An 18,396-nucleotide genomic window follows, 5' to 3' on the forward strand; every position below is an offset into this window, starting at 1 on the left:
TGGTATGTTTTGGCTTGTGAAAGAATGTGAGAACTTGGTATAATGATCATGTATGAATGATGATTTGTGAAATGTTAGTAAAATGTTCCGATAAGTCCGGTAATGCCTCTTATCCCTAGTCCGGCGACGAATACGGGTTAGGGGTGTTACAATTCATATCATCTGCTATATCAACAACACTCCACACTTATTTATTCTTGTCTCTCCCAAGGAAATTGAACATGATGAATCTTCCAATCCAATTCAATCCGGAGTTCCAATGCCACTATCACAAATTACAACAACAACAACAAAAAACATGTTTTAACTTAAATACTAGATTAAGAAAGATGAAACTTGCGAAATACTTGTTAGAAAAGTAACTCACCTAAATAAGATGTTGGACGCAGAGCTAGTTTCTTCTTCCTCTGTTTCTTCGTACCTACCTCATGAAATTGTATTGCCAGTCTCTCTCCACCTTTCTAACAAACCACCATGGTCTTCCGGTTGTAAATAGAATGTAACCTAGGCTCAGTCCTAGCACCACTCCACTTCCATATCCCATCATTACAACTTGCCAAAAGAAGGGTATTTCAAAACCTTCATGTTCCACCACCAATGGTGAAGGCGATTCGGCCCCTCATGGTTGACACATTGTTTGGATAGTGGTAATCCACACAATCCCAAGTTACCACTGTAGGAATCATTATCAAAGGTATCAAATTGATACCCATGAGGAATCGGTCCAACAAGATTGTTATTTGGAAGATTCAATACTTCAAGAAATGTTAGCTTTGTCATTTCAGAAGGAATCCTGCCACTGAGCTTGTTTGATGAAAGATCCAATGATTCAAGTGCTACCAAATTTCCAAACAATGTCGGGATAGGACCAATGAAGTTGTGAGAGAAGTTGAGCATTTGCAAAGAAATAAGTTGCCCGATGTCCTCCTGAATTTTTCCATAAAATTGGTTGTTTGACAAGTCCATAGATGCAAAAATGGGCAGAGTCTTTGTCAATTCCATATCCAATCTTTTCATTGTTACATTCACATGAATTTCATAAATAACAAAGCTTGCTGAGGAGTATAACCACTCATCTTTCATTGCTATTAAATTTCGTAAGAGTTTCGTGGATAATGTGCCCTAAATTTGAAAGTTTCAATGAAGTACAATTAGCCAAAGATGGTGGCACTAATCCTTCCAATTGATTGTCATTGTGTGAAAGATGACTCAATTCACTCTTATTCACAAAAGAATTAGGGATCTTGCCAATGAAGCTGTTCATTTGCAAAACCAAGAGCTGGAGATAGTTGAAATTTCTAAGACAATCAGGAATAGTTCCACAAAAGTTGTTTTTGGATAAGTCAAGAATACTAAGTGAACTCAATTTGCAAACGTACCTGATTCGGCCACTCACAAATTTAATTACTTAGCTATTAAGTCAAGCCTAATCAGTAAGCTGAAGCACCAATTAAATCATAATAATTATCATTACCAATCAAGTTATTGAGTTTAAGACCAATACCTTATTTTACGGTCTTTCACAGCATACTTGTAAATCTCTAATAAGCTTTAAAATTAACCTAAATTAAAAATCAGTATTAAATTCAATCAATATGCCTCTTAAACAACCCCAAACACCCACTTATGGGTTCAATCCAACCATTACAAATACAATAATTTTCAGAATCCAAACTAGTTAGATTTCTTACACTAATTTGAGGCAAATTGTAAGCGCGAACGTCTTTCGAATTTACTGCTAATTTGGGGCATTGAAGTCAGCACCTAACACATTTAATTACTGAAAACTCAGTAGCTAATCTATGATTAAAAATTCCTTTTTTGATCACTTAACAAATTTTCTCAATATCTAATCTGAAACTATTCACTAGTTTACAATTACCCATACTTATGCTTCTCGAATTGTTAGATCTGAAGTATCGATTGATCAAGATCAATTTTCCCTAATTAACACATGTTTCAAGGCTGGTTAGGAGGGGTTCAAGAATCCAAGATCATGCTGGAAAAATATGGAAAAGAAATAAAGAAAAACATCCCCTTTTCTTGCTGACAGGTGCGCGCACCACCACCTGTGATGGCGGAATTAGAGCTAATTTAAAACCACTTTCAAGATCAATTAAAAATATGGAAAATATTCATTAAATCTTTAAAAATCTCTCAAATTTCAAATTTAAAAGTTTGGGTTTTTAACTTACAAGATTCATCAAGAAATTAAAGAAAACAAAGAACTTACACAAGTTAGGTGAAATGAGTAGCAACGGAGTTCTTTTGGGGCATCAATGGAGGTTGATCTTGAGTGCTAAAATTTCAGATTTAAGGATGAAAATTTTATGATAAAATGACAGCAAGAAGAAGAAAGTAACGGTGCACAAACCCGTTGCAAAAAGAAGATAAATTGATGGTGAATCTTGGTGGCTTGAGCGGCGGCACACTAGGGAAGAAAGAAAATAGGAGAGGAAGAGGGTGAACGATTATGGTAGGGAAAATTGACAATTGACTTAGCTGAAAAATATAATAAGGATTGGGAAAAGATTTGTACTTGTGACCTTAATCTAATTTCCATGTTTTTTTTCATTTATCCATTAACTACAATTTCTTATTTTTGAAATATTTTTACAATATTTATTTTAAAAACAAGGCGTATCATGTGCTAGGATTTGAGGCAAAATTTGTAAACTAATAAAAATGGTGCAATAAAAGTGATTTGAACTTGGGTTTCAAGTAACGTTTCTTTAACACTTATCCAACAAATCAATACCTCATTTATTTTTTTTAAAATGCACAAATAATATAAAAAATTAGGGCATAACCACACTCTCTCTCTCAACTCACAAACCCGATTCTACTAACCCCCGATTTTTGGGTGTTACAAACACTGGACCTATTGGCCAAAATGGTATTCATTTATTCTTAGGTTTTGGATTCGATTCACAAGTTCACTAGTAGTGTAATTTATGTGGATGTGAGAGTTACGAACTAAAAAAATAGTAACATAAACATACCCAATATAAACTTTTTATTTATATCTTTTCTTTTTTATCATAAGATACATATCTAATTGGTAAATTTAAGTAAGCATATTAAGCAAGTTATATCAACCTAAGCAGATGCAGTATTTCCCTTGAGGGCCTGAAGCACAAGTTGCACTAAGGAATTTCTCATGCAAAATCTTTTTACATGCAGCAATACATTGATCGAGAGTGCATGGATTGAGCTGGATCCCGAATGCACCTTCCGCAAGACTAGGACTCAAAACTAGCACCCCCATTGCCATTGCCAAGACAATCAACACTAACTCAAACTTCACCCCTTTAGCCTCCATTGGAAATATCTTCAAAGTTCAACAAACCCCCCTTTGTTGCTCCCTACAACAAAAAACAACAGATCTGATCACTTTAACAATAACTACAACTTAATGTATTATCAATTTGGGCCTACTAATAATATTATCAAAATAAAGAGAACAAATTATGTTAAATTTAAAATAGGTATAAGAGGTCCTTAATGATCCCCAAAATAACAATGGCGGGTCATATGATAAACCAACAAAGTTGAAGAAAAGAGCACAAGATTAGAGATGAAAGGTATATGCACATATATTAATGGAGATTCACAATCTATGAGCCAACCCCATTTTGGTTTATAATAGTATTGTGTGCTTTAACTAGGAAAGAGATGTTAAAATGTAATAAAATGAAAATAATGAGTAAAAAAAATGAATTACTATTATTACCTTGCTATTCTTCGATGTAAAGCTTTGTTCACTGATGTTTTTGTTTGAATATGTGGATGGTATTTATAGGTGTGAATGGTATACCTGAAAGGGTCAAATCTAATTTAAAATATATATTACCATATATGATCAATATATGTTACCATATATCCATATCTTGCATATTTATGGGTCGTAACTGTAGAATTATAAATAAATATTATATCAAATATAACTTATTTAACATTTGATAAAATCACTGTTTAATATTGTAAATTTTTTTAATAATGTTTAAAACTTGGAAAAGAAAAATATTCAAATATTGAATTTTTAATAAGTAAATATTAATTTTAATATTGCTGTTATAAAATTTTGATTTCAATAAGTAAACATTGTAAATTTTTAATTACGGTTAAAACTTAAAAGTTTCAAAAATTATTATTTAGGAATTTAAAATTGTTACTTAAAAGGATTTCAAAAGAGTTTTATGGATATATACCCGTGAATCATTTTCAAAGATATCAATTATTCGCAATGTAAAAAAATTAGATGAAATTACGGAATGAGGTAATAATCTATAAAATCTATTAAATCTCAGTATAAGAACTTGCAGACTTGGAAGCGAAGCTAACCAACGAGGAAACCTATCCGTTTAGGTGTTGTTACCTAAATTTAAAAGTTTAAATGAAGTACAATTAGCCATAGATGGCTGTACTAATCCGTCCAATTGATTGTCATTGAATACAAGATGGGTCAATTGATTATTCACAAAAGAATTAGGGATCTCGCCAATGAAGTTATTCATTTGCAAATCAAAGAGCTGGAGATGGTTGAGATTTCCAAGACAATCAGGAATAATCCTACTCAAGTTGTTTTCGGACAAGTCCAGAACACCAAGTGAGCTCAAATTGCGAATAGAAGAAGGGGTGTTTCCTATCAATTTATTCTTTGAAATGATAGAACACTTCCAACTCCTTTAACATACATACATACATAACACATGAATGGTTAGCATGCATACCTAAACATATCTTACAGATCATAAAATATCATATTGCTTATACTAATAGTTATTCTACATACAATGTCATGCATGTTTTACACGAAATTAAGCTCTCAAAGTTATCAAAACACATATCATACATACATTTTTCACCTACCTTAATCATATCACATACTGACATGTATTGACAAATGTCACATTTCGAATCTTATTTAAGCCAAACAGACCCCACACAAGGTTTAATTACGAATTTCTAAATCAAACGGGCCTAAGTGAAAATTTTCGAAAAATGGGCCCACGCGGTCTAAATGACCAGCCCGTGTGGCCCACACAAACTACCAGAACTACCCATGTGATCACACACGCCCGTGTGCCCCATACGGCCTGCCCGAATTGCCTGTGTAATCACACATGCCCGTGTGCTCCACACAGACTGACACACGATCAAACACGTGTTCATGTGGTGCACACGGCCTGACACATGGCCAACCATATGGTTGTGTGATGTAGAGCAGTTTCGAAAACATCCTTTGTTTTCGAGGTTTTTTTTCGAGTTCCAATCGAGTTTTTGAGTTTGAATCACACACCTGATGAAAGTTTTGATAAACCACACAATAGTGCACTCCAAACCTTACACACCAAAACGAATCAATTAACAAACACAAATTAACCCAACTTTCACCACTTTTCTTAAAAGAAAATAGTCCCTAAATACACACATGAGCACTTACTTCACAAGAGCAGTGTCAAAACAACGACCTTCAACAGTAACTAAGTCGTCGGAGAAACGTTAGTCTCCAAATTTCCACCAAACCATTCGTATAGTAATTCATTAAAACTTCAAACCAAATCAAACCAATTACCAAGACCCAATATGTGAGCAAAATCACAGAAATTAAAGAAAAAGGAATTACTAACACCAGATTTCCTCTTACCAATTGGCTAAACACCTACCTGCTAAGAAAATTGGCACAACAGAATGGCAACAGTCACGACAGAAGAAAGGAAAACCAGACAAAAATTGAACCAACAAGGAAACAAAATTTGAGAAACAAGTAGAAGAATGATTAACAAATTGAGAGAAAAAAGAAAATGACATGAGGGAAAGTGAGGAGTGAAACGTGAGAGAGATTTTTGGGTTAATTCAAAACTACCCACGTCCCACTAACTGTCCACCTATCATATTTCCTCAAAACTTAAAACAAAAACAATTTTCACTTTGCACACACAAAGACTCAAACATAAGACTAAAGGGTAAGCTAAAACCCAACCACTAAACTAACAAGCTTATTCTTATCAACAATTGAATGAAAATAATTTATAAATAAGATGTTCAAAGATAGGGGTTTAAACAAAAATAGCAAAAATTCAAGGGAAAAGATTCAAACTCAAAATTTTACACTCACAAGCAACACACTTAAACACCAAACCAAATTAATTTACTATAAAAAAATTTCACAATCTTAACTCAAAATCAAAGATGTAACCACTCTTGATTTCACTAACCAAATTTCTTCCAACTCAATTTTTCAGGTTGTGACAATTATAGAAAATAAGGAGTCCAAAAATCATAGATCAACATTTAACTAACTATATCATATATCAAGCACATAAATTATATCAATAAAAACACTGGGCATATTGGCCAAAATGGTGTTAATTTATTCTTAGGTTTTGGGTTGGATTCGCAGGTTCACTAGTAGTGTAATTTACGTGGACGTGTGAGTTATGAGTTAAAAAAAAAGTAATACAAACATAGCGAATATAAACATTTTATTTATATCTCTTTTTTTTTTTTATCATAAGTACATATCCAATTGGCAAATTTAAGTAAGCATTAAGCAAGTTATATCAACCTAAGCAGATGCAGTATTTCCCTTGAGGGCCTGAAGCACAAGTTGCACTAAGGAATTTCTCATGCAAAATCTTTTTACATGCAGCAATACATTGATCGAGAGTGCATGGATTGAGCTGGATCCCGAATGCACCTTCCGCAAGACTAGGACTCAAAACTAGCACCCCCATTGCCATTGCCATGACAATCAACACTAACTCAAACTTCACCCTTTTAGCCTCCATTGGAAATATCTTCAAAGTTCAACAAACCCCCCTTTGTTGCTCCCTACAACAAAAAACAACAGATCTGATCACTTTAACAATAACTACAACTTAATGTATTATCAATTTGGGCCTACTAATAATATTATCAAAATAAAGAGAACAAATTATGTTAAATTTAAAATAGGTATAAGAGTTCCTTAATGATCCCCAAAATAACAATGGAGGGTCATATGATAAACCAACAAAGTTGAAGAAAAGAGCACAAGATTAGAGATGAAAGGTATATGCACATATATTAATGGAGATTCACAATCTATGAGCCAACCCCATTTTGGTTTATAATAGTATTGTGTGCTTTAACTAGGAAAGAGATGTTAAAATGTAATAAAATGAAAATAATGAGTTAAAAAATGAATTACTATTATTACCTTGCTATTCTTCGATGTAAAGCTTTGTTCACTGATGTTTTTGTTTGAATATGTGGATGGTATTTATAGGTGTGAATGGTATACCTGAAAGGGTCAAATCTAATTTAAAATATATATTACCATATATGATCAATATATGTTACCATATATCCATATCTTGCATATTTATGGATCGTAACTGTAGAATTATAAATAAATATTATACCAAATATAACTTATTTAACATTTGATAAAATCACTGTTTAATATTGTAAATTTTTTAATAATGTTTAAAACTTGGAAAAGAAATATATTCAAATATTGAATTTTAATAAGTAAATATTAATTTAAATATTGCTGTTATAAAATTTTGATTTCAATAAGTAAACATTGTAAATTTTTAATTACGGTTAAAACTTAAAAGTTTCAAAAATTATTATTTAGGAATTTAAAATGGTTACTTAAAAGGATTTCAAAAGAGTTTTATGGATATATACCCGTGAATCATTTTCAGAGAGATCAATTATTCGCAACGTAAAAAAAAATTAAATGAAATTACGGAATGAGGTAATAATCTATAAAATCTATTAAATCTCAGTATAAGAACTTGCAGACTTGGAAGCGAAGCTAACCAACTAGGAAACCTATCCGTTTAGGTGTTGTTACCTAAATTTAAAAGTTTAAATGAAGTACAATTAGCCATAGATGGCTGTACTAATCCGTCCAATTGATTGTCATTGAATACAAGATGGGCCAATTCATTATTCACAAAAGAATTAGGGATCTTGCCAATGAAGTTATTCATTTGCAAATCAAAGAGCTGGAGATGGTTGAGATTTCCAAGACAATCAGGAATAATCCCACTCAAGTTGATTTCGGACAAGTCCAGAACACCAAGTGAACTCAAATTGCAAATAGAAGAAGGGGTGTTTCCTATCAATTTATTCTTTGAAATTATGAGCACTGATGAAGTTGGTTCAGCATGCAGCAAACTCGACAGCATGCAGGCCATGAAGACCAAGACATGCAGGAGCTGCTGATGCAAGCTTATTTTGTTTATTTTGTAATTTCTAGTCAATGAAATGTAATCTTAGTTCATTTCTAACTAAGTTAGGTTGTTGACTGATGTAATTAGCTTATGTATGAGCTGTAAACACAACTTTGTATAGGTTTACAAGCTAAAATTTCAAGTTTCCATGTAATTAGTGGGAGTAGGTGATGTTTAGGTAATTACTTGCTGTTTTTGACAAGCTTAGTGCTTGGTTTATGTATTGGCATTATGCCATTATTCAATTTTATGAATATAATTCAGTTTTGTTCATCAATTTTCCTATTCATTTTCTTAGCTTTTCTTTCTTTCTTTTGCTCGAATTCTCTTGTTTGCTCAGCAAGTCTCGAGACTTGCTCGACAAGTCTGTGCTGAGTCTGTTAGTTTCAGTTACAGCACCAAAAATTGGTATCTAGAGCCTATTTCTTAAGGGATCTGTTATACAAATACATGGCTTCATCAAGCTTTTCACCAGCTGCACCTCAAGTCTTCAATGGAGAAGGCTATCACATATGGGTGGTCAAAATGAAGACCTACCTGCAGGCATACGATCTGTGGGAGGTGGTCAACTCAGATGTTGAACCAGAACCACTTAAAGGCAATCCAACAGTGGCTCAGATCAGGCAGCATGCTGATGAGAGGACCAAGAGGCACAAAGCCATGTCTTGCATCCAGAACTCAGTGTCTGATGTGATTTTCACAAGGATTATGGCTGTGAATCACCAAAACAGAACTGGGACAAGTTGCAGGAAGAGCTTCAAGGGGAGAGAGGACAAAGCGACAACAGTTGTTGAACTTGAGGAGAGATTTCGAGAATTTGAAGATGAAGGAAGAAGAAACTGTCAAGCAATATTCTGACAGGATTATGGCTGTGATTAACAGCATCAGGCTCCTTGGAGAGCAGTTCAATGAAGCTAGGATAGTGGAGAAGGTTATAGCAACTCTGCCTGAGAGGTATGAGGCAAAAATCTCATCTCTCGAGGACTCAAGGGATCTGTCCACCATCTCCCTGACAGAGTTGATCAATGCTCTATATGCTCAAGAGCAGAGGAGAGCAAGCAGGCTGGAGGAGCATCAAGAAGGTGCCTTTCAGGCAAGAACAAACACTGCCTACAAAGGCAAGAAGGCCTGGAGAGACAAGCCAAAGAATGATGCTGCAAGGAGAGAAGGTCAGACTTGCAAGCACTGCAGAAGGGTTGGTCATCCAGAAGAAAAGTGCTGGTTTAATCCAGAAGCTGTATGTCAGCATTGTAAGAAGAAGGGTCATGAGAGAGTCTGCAAGAGCAAGGCTAAATCAAGGCACAATCAGTTTCAACAGATGAAAGCTGAGGCTCGAGTAGCTAAGGAGGACAGTGACCAAGAGGAGCAAGTCTTTGCTGTGTCACGCTCAGCTGCTCAGGAAAGGTTTTCATCTGGTTGGCTCCTAGACAGTGGATGCACCAACCACATGACACCTGATGCTGCAATCTTCAAGTCTTTAGACAGAAGCTACAGAACTAAGGTCAAAATAGGAAATGGTCATTTCATTCAAGCTGAAGGCAAGGGTGATGTGCTGATATGCACTTCTACAGGTGCCAAAGTGATTTCAAATGTGCTCTTGGTGCCTGAAATTGACAGAAACTTGCTCAGCATAGCTCAGTTGCTGGAGAAAGGGTATTCTGTTGTGTTCAAAGACAACCGATGCAAATCGGTGATCCAAGTGGATCCAAAGCGATGGCGATCCTATGGTGATAAGAGCTTTGTGGTTGTTGGACAAAGAAGTCGACATTGCCTACATGACCACATCGGATGAATCCAAGTTGTGGCATCAAAGGCTGGGACATGCCAACTTCAGATCGATGGCCCGAATGGTCAGAGAAGACCTGGCTGAAAACTTCATCAACTCAGTGGACCATGATGATGTATGTGGAGTATGTCAGCTAGGAAAGCAGGGCAGACTCCCATTTCCCTCGAATCAAGCCTGGAGAGCCTCTGAAAAACTCCAACTGGTGCATACTGATGTGTGTGGCCCTATGAAGACTGAGTCATTAAGTGGAAACAGGTATTTTATATTGTTCATTGATGATTTTTCAAGATATTGTTGGATTTACTTCTTAAAACAAAAATCAGAGGTGGCCTCAGTGTTTTGGAAGTTCAAGACTGCTTCTGAGACTGAAACAGGCTGCAAGCTGAAGACCATAAGGTCTGATAATGGGACTGAGTACACCTCAGCTCAGTTCCAAGCCTTCTGTGATAAGGCAGGCATCAAACATCAACTTACCAACACATATACACCTCAGCAGAATGGTGTAAGTGAAAGGAAGAACAGGAGTTTGATGGATATGGCCAGATGCTTAATGATTCAGAAGAATTTGCCTAGAACACTATGGGCAGAAGCAGTTAACACTGCAACATACATTCAAAATAGACTACCAACAAAGGCCTTGGATCAGAAGACCCCATTCGAGGCCTGGTTTGGCTTCAAGCCATCACTGGCTCATCTGAAAGTCTTTGGATGCATTTGTTATGCACATGTACCTGCTGTTAAAAGGGACAAATTGTCTGAAAGGGCTTAACCTGCTGTACTGGTGGGCTACAGCACTGTTAAAAAGGGCTATAGGATCTTGGATCCTTCAACAAACAAAGTGTCAGTTAGCAGGGATGTGGTATTTGATGAAAGGTCATGTTGGAACTGGGAAAGACATGAACCTGAAGAAGTTCCTGAAGAACTTGCAACAGACCAAGCTGAGCCAGACCAAAATGTTCCAGAAATGGACATTGATGATGAACTAGTCAGAGGAACAATGCCATTGACTGAGATTTATGAAAGGGCTCATGTAGCCATAGCTGAACCAAGCAACTTTGAAGAGGCTGAGGCTCAGCAAGGGTGGAAGCAGGCAATGGCTGAGGAGATCAACATGATTGAGAAGAACCAGACCTGGGAATTGGTTGAAAGGCCAGTCAAAAGGAAGGTGATTGGGGTAAAATGGGTGTACAAAGCCAAGCAGAATGCTGATGGTACCTTGAACAAGCTGAAAGCAAGGCTAGTAGTCAAGGGGTTCAGTCAGAGATATGGCCTGGACTACCTGGAGACCTTTGCACCAGTGGCCAGGCTCGACACCATCAGACTACTGATTGGCTTAGCAGTACAGCTCGAGTGGAAGATCCATCAGCTCGATGTAAAATCAGCCTTTCTGAATGGTTTCCTAGATGAAAACATCTATGTTGAACAACCACAAGGGTTTGAAATAGCTGGCAAAGAGTATATGGTCTACAAACTGAAGAAAGCCCTATATGGATTAAAACAGGCTCCAAGGGCTGATGCAGTGAGAATCGATGGCTACTTGGTGATCGGGATTCGATCGAAGCAAGAGTGAGCCAACATCGTATGTCAAGAAACAAGGGACACAAACACAACTCATTGTGTCCCTGTATGTTGATGACCTTCGGTGACGAGGAGGAGATCGGCGATCTTGGTGATTTCAAGACCAAGATGCAGGAAGTGTTTGAAATGTCTGATCTTGGGGAGATGTCCTATTTTCTTGGAATGGAGGTGTCTCAAGTACAGAATGAGATATTTCTAAGCCAGAGAAGCTTTGCCACAAAGATTCTGACCAAGTTTTCCATGCAAAACAGTAAGGCAACTAAAACACCTGTTGCTGTTGGAGAAAAACTATCGAGCCAAGGTGTTTTTGAGAAGGTATGTGAAACAACCTACAGGAGTCTAGTTGGTTGTTTGCTATACTTGACTGCCACTAGACCAGACATCATGTATGCTATAGGATTGCTCTCAAGATTCTGCATTCTTTGCAATGAGAAGCATTTCCAAGTCGCAAAGAGAGTCTTGAGATATGTCAAAGGCACTTTGAACTATGGTTTGAAGTATAGCAAAGAAGGAAATCAAGTGGTTTGGCTACTCGATAGTGGTGGCTGGTTCGATAGATGACATGAAAAGCACCTCAGGGTATTCTTTTAAACTTGGTTCAGCCATGTTTTGCTGGAGCTCGAAGAAGCAAAGTCTAGTGGCTCAATCTACTGCTGAAGCAGAGTATGTGGCCGCAGCAAGTTCTGTCAACCAAGCCATATGGCTAAGGAAAATCTTAGCTGACTTGAATGTGCATCAAGAGGAAGCTACTGAGATCTTCTGTGACAACCAATCTGCTGTAGCAATTGCTAAAAATCCAGTGTTCCATGGAAGAACAAAGCATTTCAGCATCAAGCTACATGTTGTTCGAGAAATGAAGCAAGCTCAGGAAGTAAAGCTGATCCACTGTAATTCAGAGGATCAACTTGCAGACATTTTAACCAAAGCCCTTAGTGTCACAAGGTTCGAATGTCTAAGAAAGAAGCTAGGTGTTTGCTCCATGCAAACCAAAGAGGAGTGATGAAGTTGGTTCAGCATGCAGCAAACTCGACAGCATGCAGGCCATGAAGACCAAGACATGCAGGAGCTGCTGATGCAAGCTTATTTTTGTTTATTTTGTAATTTCTAGTCAATGAAATGTAATCTTAGTTCATTTCTAACTAAGTTAGGTTGTTGGTGATGTAATTAGCTTATGTATGAGTGTAAACACAACTTTGTATAGGTTTACAAGCTAAAATTTCAAGTTTCCATGTAATTAGTGGGAGTAGGTGATGTTTAGGTAATTACTTGCTGTTTTTGACAAGCTTAGTGCTTGGTTTATGTATTGGCATTATGCCATTATTCAATTTTATGAATATAATTCAGTTTTGTTCATCAATTTTCCTATTCATTTTCTTAGCTTTTCTTTCTTTCTTTTGCTCGAATTCTCTTGTTTGCTCAGCAAGTCTCGAGACTTGCTCGACAAGTCTGTGCTGAGTCTGTTAGTTTCAGTTACAGCACCAACAAGCACTTCCAACTCCTTTAAAATTGGAATTTGAGGATTCAAGCAAGTTGAAAGAATTGGTCCTTGAAGCAAGTTGGAATGAAGGTTGAGATAATCCAAATTGTTTCCTGGATATTGCTCCAAAGCAATCAAAAAGTTATGAGAAAGGTCCAAGTATTGCAATCCTTCCCACCCTTCAGCTTCCCATCTGGATATTCCCCCAAAAATCATGTTATTTGAGAGATCTAAAACCTCCAACTGCGATGATTGAAAGAAATTCGGGAACTGCCTTACGCTACAACCAGAGAATCTCACAGCCGGGGGAAAGAATAGTTCACATCATTGCCGCTTGTGCTTAATGATAATAAACTATTACTTGAAACATCAAGAACTTCAAGACTCGTGAGTTTTGAAAGCATATCTGACTTGATCACACCACTCAAGTTATTTGATGACAAATCAAGATAACTAAGGTACACAAGATCAAAAATGAAATATGGTATTGGACCACTCAAGTTGTTTGATGACAAATCAAGTGAAGTAAGGTTCACAAGATCAAAAATGGAACACGGTATCGAACCACCAATGTTATTATAACTCAATTTAACATCTTGGATGGAACTAGGCTTCTGAATTCGATCAATGGGACTAACTAGTTTGTTATAACTAAGGTCCAAGAGTGGAAGAGATGGCAGAGAAAACAGCCAAGATGGTACTCCACCACTTATAGAGTTTTTATATAACTCAAGTACCTCTAGAAATTGAAGCTCACTAAAATGATTTGGAAAGGGGCCTTCCAAGTGATTATTTGACAAATCCAAATGGGTAATTTTTGTGAGGTTTAAGATAGTTATCGGAAGTGGACCTGGACCACTCAAATTGCATGAAGAAAAGTTCAAATAAGTTAATTTTCTAAGGTTTCCAAAAACATCTGGAATCTGTCCTCTAAACGAATTTCCATGTAAACCAACGGAAATGATTTGACTGAGATTTCCTAATGATGCTGGAATTGACCCCTAAAACCACATTTGGAAAGGTCCAACAACTCAAGGTCACTACTCTAGTTTGTGTTAGGGAGATAACCTGTGAGATTTTCATGCTCACTTAAATCTAAAACTTTGAGGTTTGGAAGCTGAGAAACTTGAGTTGGAAATTCCCCGTGTAATTGAGAATATGAGAGACTTAAATGTTCAAGTGATGAAGACAAGTTTAGAAAGGAAGTAAGTGCAACATCAGACATATCTACACCATTAAGTGCAAGGTTTCTTAATTTGGTCAAGTTTGTTGCAAGCGTGTCAAAACCTTGGCCATCAAATCTTGAGATTAAGTCAAAGAGCCCATTAAAAGAGAGATCAAGATGGGTTAAACTCACCGACTGGCTAAAAAACTTCGATGAGATGGTGCCATTGAAATCATTATCAGCAAGGTTGAGTCGTTGGAGTCCATTAACGTGAAACAAGTTGCTAGTGTTCTCTAGAAGAGAGCCTCTAAGGTTGTTGGAACTCAAGTCAAGCCATTGGAGGTTTTTGAAGTTGAAAGAGTGTTGGTGTTGGAGGTAGTAGCAAGCTGCTGAAGCTTTGCTTGGACAGCAAGCCTCGAGACTTGGAGAAGAAACAATCAAGCAAGAAAAGGAGAAAGAAAAATGCAAGTAGGAAAACAGAAAAGAAGAGAGATAATTTGAATGAAAAATGAGCTAATTTTCATTAACATTCAAAGGGGCTTAATACCATTACATATATGAGATAACACATCACAAAAATAGACAAGTTACCACCTAATCTTGTACCTAACACGACTAAATTACATTGAAACTTGATAATATGACTTGCTCAAGTTGTATTGCTGAATTATCAGTCAATCAACATCAAAGATACATCAAAATGTTTACCTACTTAGTTCAATTTGAACTAAATCACAAAAGGCTTAAAGGGTAACAAAATGCAACAAGCAAATCAGCAACTTCATTCTCCAACTGCTGCATACCACAGATCAATTGCCTGCTGCCATTTCTTCCAGCATGGCCACCTTTGCATGTCGTGCATGGCCACCTTTGCATGGGAACTAAACTCAACAAAGAGGCTGTTGTTTGCAAAGAGAGAACCAACAACGCAACTCTGACTAAGATCGAAGCCGATTACATGACCAGTCACGTTGTTGCATTTCACTCTCTCCCATGAACAGCAATCAATGCTTTTGTTCATATAATTTGTTTGAAATATAATGTTTAAATATTAGTTATAAATATTTTTTTTGGAAAGAAAAGAAATAGAATAAACACAATATTTCACTATTTTTGAAATATTGATGGTTAAATTGACCTTTTAAAAAGGTTGAGGATCTCAAAAGAAAAAATAAAGATCAAATTGACAAAAAAATAAAAAGATTGAAGGCTAAATTTGATATTATACCTAATTTCCCTCTACTTGTCTTGTTTAAAAATTAAAGTCCTTTTAATAATACTATTAATTTATTTATGTTAAATTTAATATGTGTTATAAATTAAATTTTATTTTTAAATCAGGTTTTTAATACTAAAATACCACATATTCAAATGTGACGAAAGTTCATTAATAGTGTTATCAATTAGACTTTAATTTTCAAATAAAGAGATTAAATTTTAAAATTGAAAGATTAAAGGTAGGGACCAAGGGTTAATTAAACCAAAATTTTAGTATTAGAAATTAGACATAATGATAAATTTAGCTCTTAACATTTACAATTTTTGTCAATTTGATCCTTTTTTAGTTAAATTTGACCATTAATCTTTCAAAAAGTGTCAAATCACTTCTATTTAATGAAATTACTTGACTGAACAATAATTTTTAATAAAGTTAGCATGACAATACACATACAATTAATGCCGACATGACATTATTTGTATTATATGTTATACCAACATATAATTTTAAAAATAAAGATAAAAATTCTAAATTCTAAAATAATTATAAAAAGTTCATAAATTTTCAAAATATTAGCATAAAAAGTATACATGAATTGACATGATGATGCTATGTTTAAAAATGTAACATTTTAGTCCGTATTTCCACTAAAAATCAATCCGACTCTTTTCAAAAGATTGAGGTTCAATTTAACTCCTATTAAAATGCCAAAAGATAAATTTAAGGTTCAATTTAACTCCTATTAAAATGCCAAAAGATAAATTTAACTCAAAAAATAATAATAACCAAATTGACAAAAAATATGAAAAAAAATATAAACATCCAAAAATTAAATTTAACAAGCATGTGATGGGATATGGATGGAATTATGATAATTATTTCCAGGATGGTAGGCCTAGAAGACTAGACTGGTCAAAGTCTTTGAAAGTTGAGTGACTCATTGGGATTTGGTTAAGAGGAATTTAAGGCTTTGAATTTGGGTTTAGATGTTTTGAAATTAAAGGTGATTACATATATTTTTGGAAGCAAAATTTTCTTTCAACACTTTCTTTATAAAATTTGATTATATCTGTTTTTTCTTTCCATAGTACTTATAATTACTTAAGGTCTTCTTTAATCCATAAATAGGAGGATAATGTGTTTCAGCGCACTCGAACCCACATCTTTATACATTGATAACAATAATCATACCAAATCGAGTTAAGACTAAATTGACTTATGAAAAAGGACAAGTATTACTATTTCGGTATTATTGCATTCTAAGATGTTTTATAGATTTTTTTTTTATACACCTCCGACTTATAAAATAAGTCGAGAGAACTAGCGCTTAAAGTAGGTTGGAACCAACGTTGAGCATTTCCAAACTCTTTCCTGGAAATTGCTCCAAAGTGATAAAAGAAAAGTTATGAGCGAGGGTCTACTACTCGTGCCAGTTAATTTAAGGTTAGATTTTACTAGTGCTATTAGCTGGATTTGCAACAACAATGCTAGTCAATGCTCTGAAAAAGTATGAATGTTAATAAAAATGGGTGGTATTTCAACTATGAAATTCATCGATGCTCTTAAGTTGATGATACACGTAATAAAAATTGAGGTTTTATGTAAGTTGATGGTATGAGTTCAAATAGTTTATTGGTCGGACGTTCACTTTCTTCAAGGATAATCTGTGTTCGAATCACAAATATAAACAAACAAAACATTGCAGAAGACAAAATAGAGAATCCAGTCTTTCCCTGTCTATTGGAAATTTGATTTCAAGTCTCTCTCCCATTCACAGAAGCTGCAACAAATAAGCTGAACTCCTACTTTTTGTTTTGAGACCTTGACTTCCATATTTTCTTCACTTCCCATAACTTCATTCTTTACTTATTTACTTTATTAATACTAAGTTATTATAGTTTCATTCAATAGATTGCTTTCCATAATTTAAAAAAATCATATTGTCAATAGTAAGAACACCATAATTTTTTTACTCATCTCATATGCCATACATGCAAAGCAATACTAACAACTAGAATTTGGCTTCAGAATTCAGATAACAGAAAGTTGACAGTTAAACATCATATTTGCTTACACTTATGCAATACAAATTTAGAAATTATGATGAAGACAAATGCACTCTTATGATCTGTGAGTTAATTTGAAGTTAGATTTTACTATTGTTATTAGTTGGATTTGCAGCAAGAACCCTCATTTATGCAGCCAAAAAGTTTTCTTAGGATAAATAAGTATGGTGATGTGATTAAAATTATTGCTTTCATTATATCGTCTTCAAAATTATGGAGGCAATCAATTTTATATCAATATTCAAAATTATGAATGTTGAAGGAAAGTAGTGTGTATATAGTATTTTCCTTTACCTTCCAATGAACAATCCAATAATTAAAGTTATATAGTGGATGTCAAGTGTTTGATCATATTTATGATTAATGGGACCAGAATAACGTATAACCAAAATCAAATTGTTTTTTCATACGTAAAAAAAAGAAAAACCATAATTAGCTTTCTCTTTAGAGGCAACAATGGTAGTGGTGCCGAAGTGGAAGAGGAAGGTAAATTTTGAGTATCAAATTGAGACCATTTGTAAGTTTTGAGGGTTAATTTTTTAAAAAGTATAACTAAATCAATATATGTCAATATTTAGGGCTAAATTTATTATTTTACTGATACTATCAGAACATTCTTTTAGGGGGGCCGAAATGAAATTTTAATTTTTAATAGTTTAAATCTTTATAATTTTTAAAGGATTAAATTCAATTTTTATAATTTTAAGGAGCCCAAAGTGCAAATTTTCTTTTATTAATTTGAAATTTTAAACTTTTCTAAAGAGCCAAAATAATAATTTTCCAGACCGAGTCGCCCCTAAATTCTCCTTTGGACTGCTCCACTAAAGTGAACACATCATTTTAAAGTTAACCAAGTTTTAATTGCTCCACTAAA

The 18,396-nt window shown here is 34.9% G+C and overlaps 1 protein-coding gene and 1 long non-coding RNA gene across 2 annotated transcripts; both read right to left on the bottom strand.

Moving 5' to 3' along the window:
• Positions 1-546: 546 nt before the first annotated feature.
• On the bottom strand, positions 547-15,258 carry LOC105793058 (receptor-like protein 9DC3). The gene is given in 15 exon segments (XM_052634437.1): positions 547-1,122; positions 4,272-4,645; positions 6,572-6,803; positions 7,743-7,827; positions 8,769-8,822; positions 8,955-9,070; positions 9,337-9,520; positions 10,749-10,841; positions 10,952-11,024; positions 11,149-11,242; positions 12,320-12,430; positions 13,070-13,265; positions 13,373-13,922; positions 14,141-14,658; positions 15,041-15,258. Coding segments are annotated over 15 exon segments (3,474 nt in total).
• LOC105790155 (uncharacterized) lies at positions 3,000-3,818 on the bottom strand. The gene is made up of 2 exons (XR_001132418.2): positions 3,734-3,818; positions 3,000-3,365 (listed from the first exon to the last, which is right to left on the bottom strand). It is a non-coding gene; the product is annotated as an uncharacterized LOC105790155 (long non-coding RNA).
• Positions 15,259-18,396: the final 3,138 nt, after the last annotated feature.

This window comes from Gossypium raimondii, chromosome 8, assembly GCF_025698545.1.
Source record: "Gossypium raimondii isolate GPD5lz chromosome 8, ASM2569854v1, whole genome shotgun sequence".
Taxonomy (NCBI): Eukaryota; Viridiplantae; Streptophyta; class Magnoliopsida; order Malvales; family Malvaceae; genus Gossypium; species Gossypium raimondii.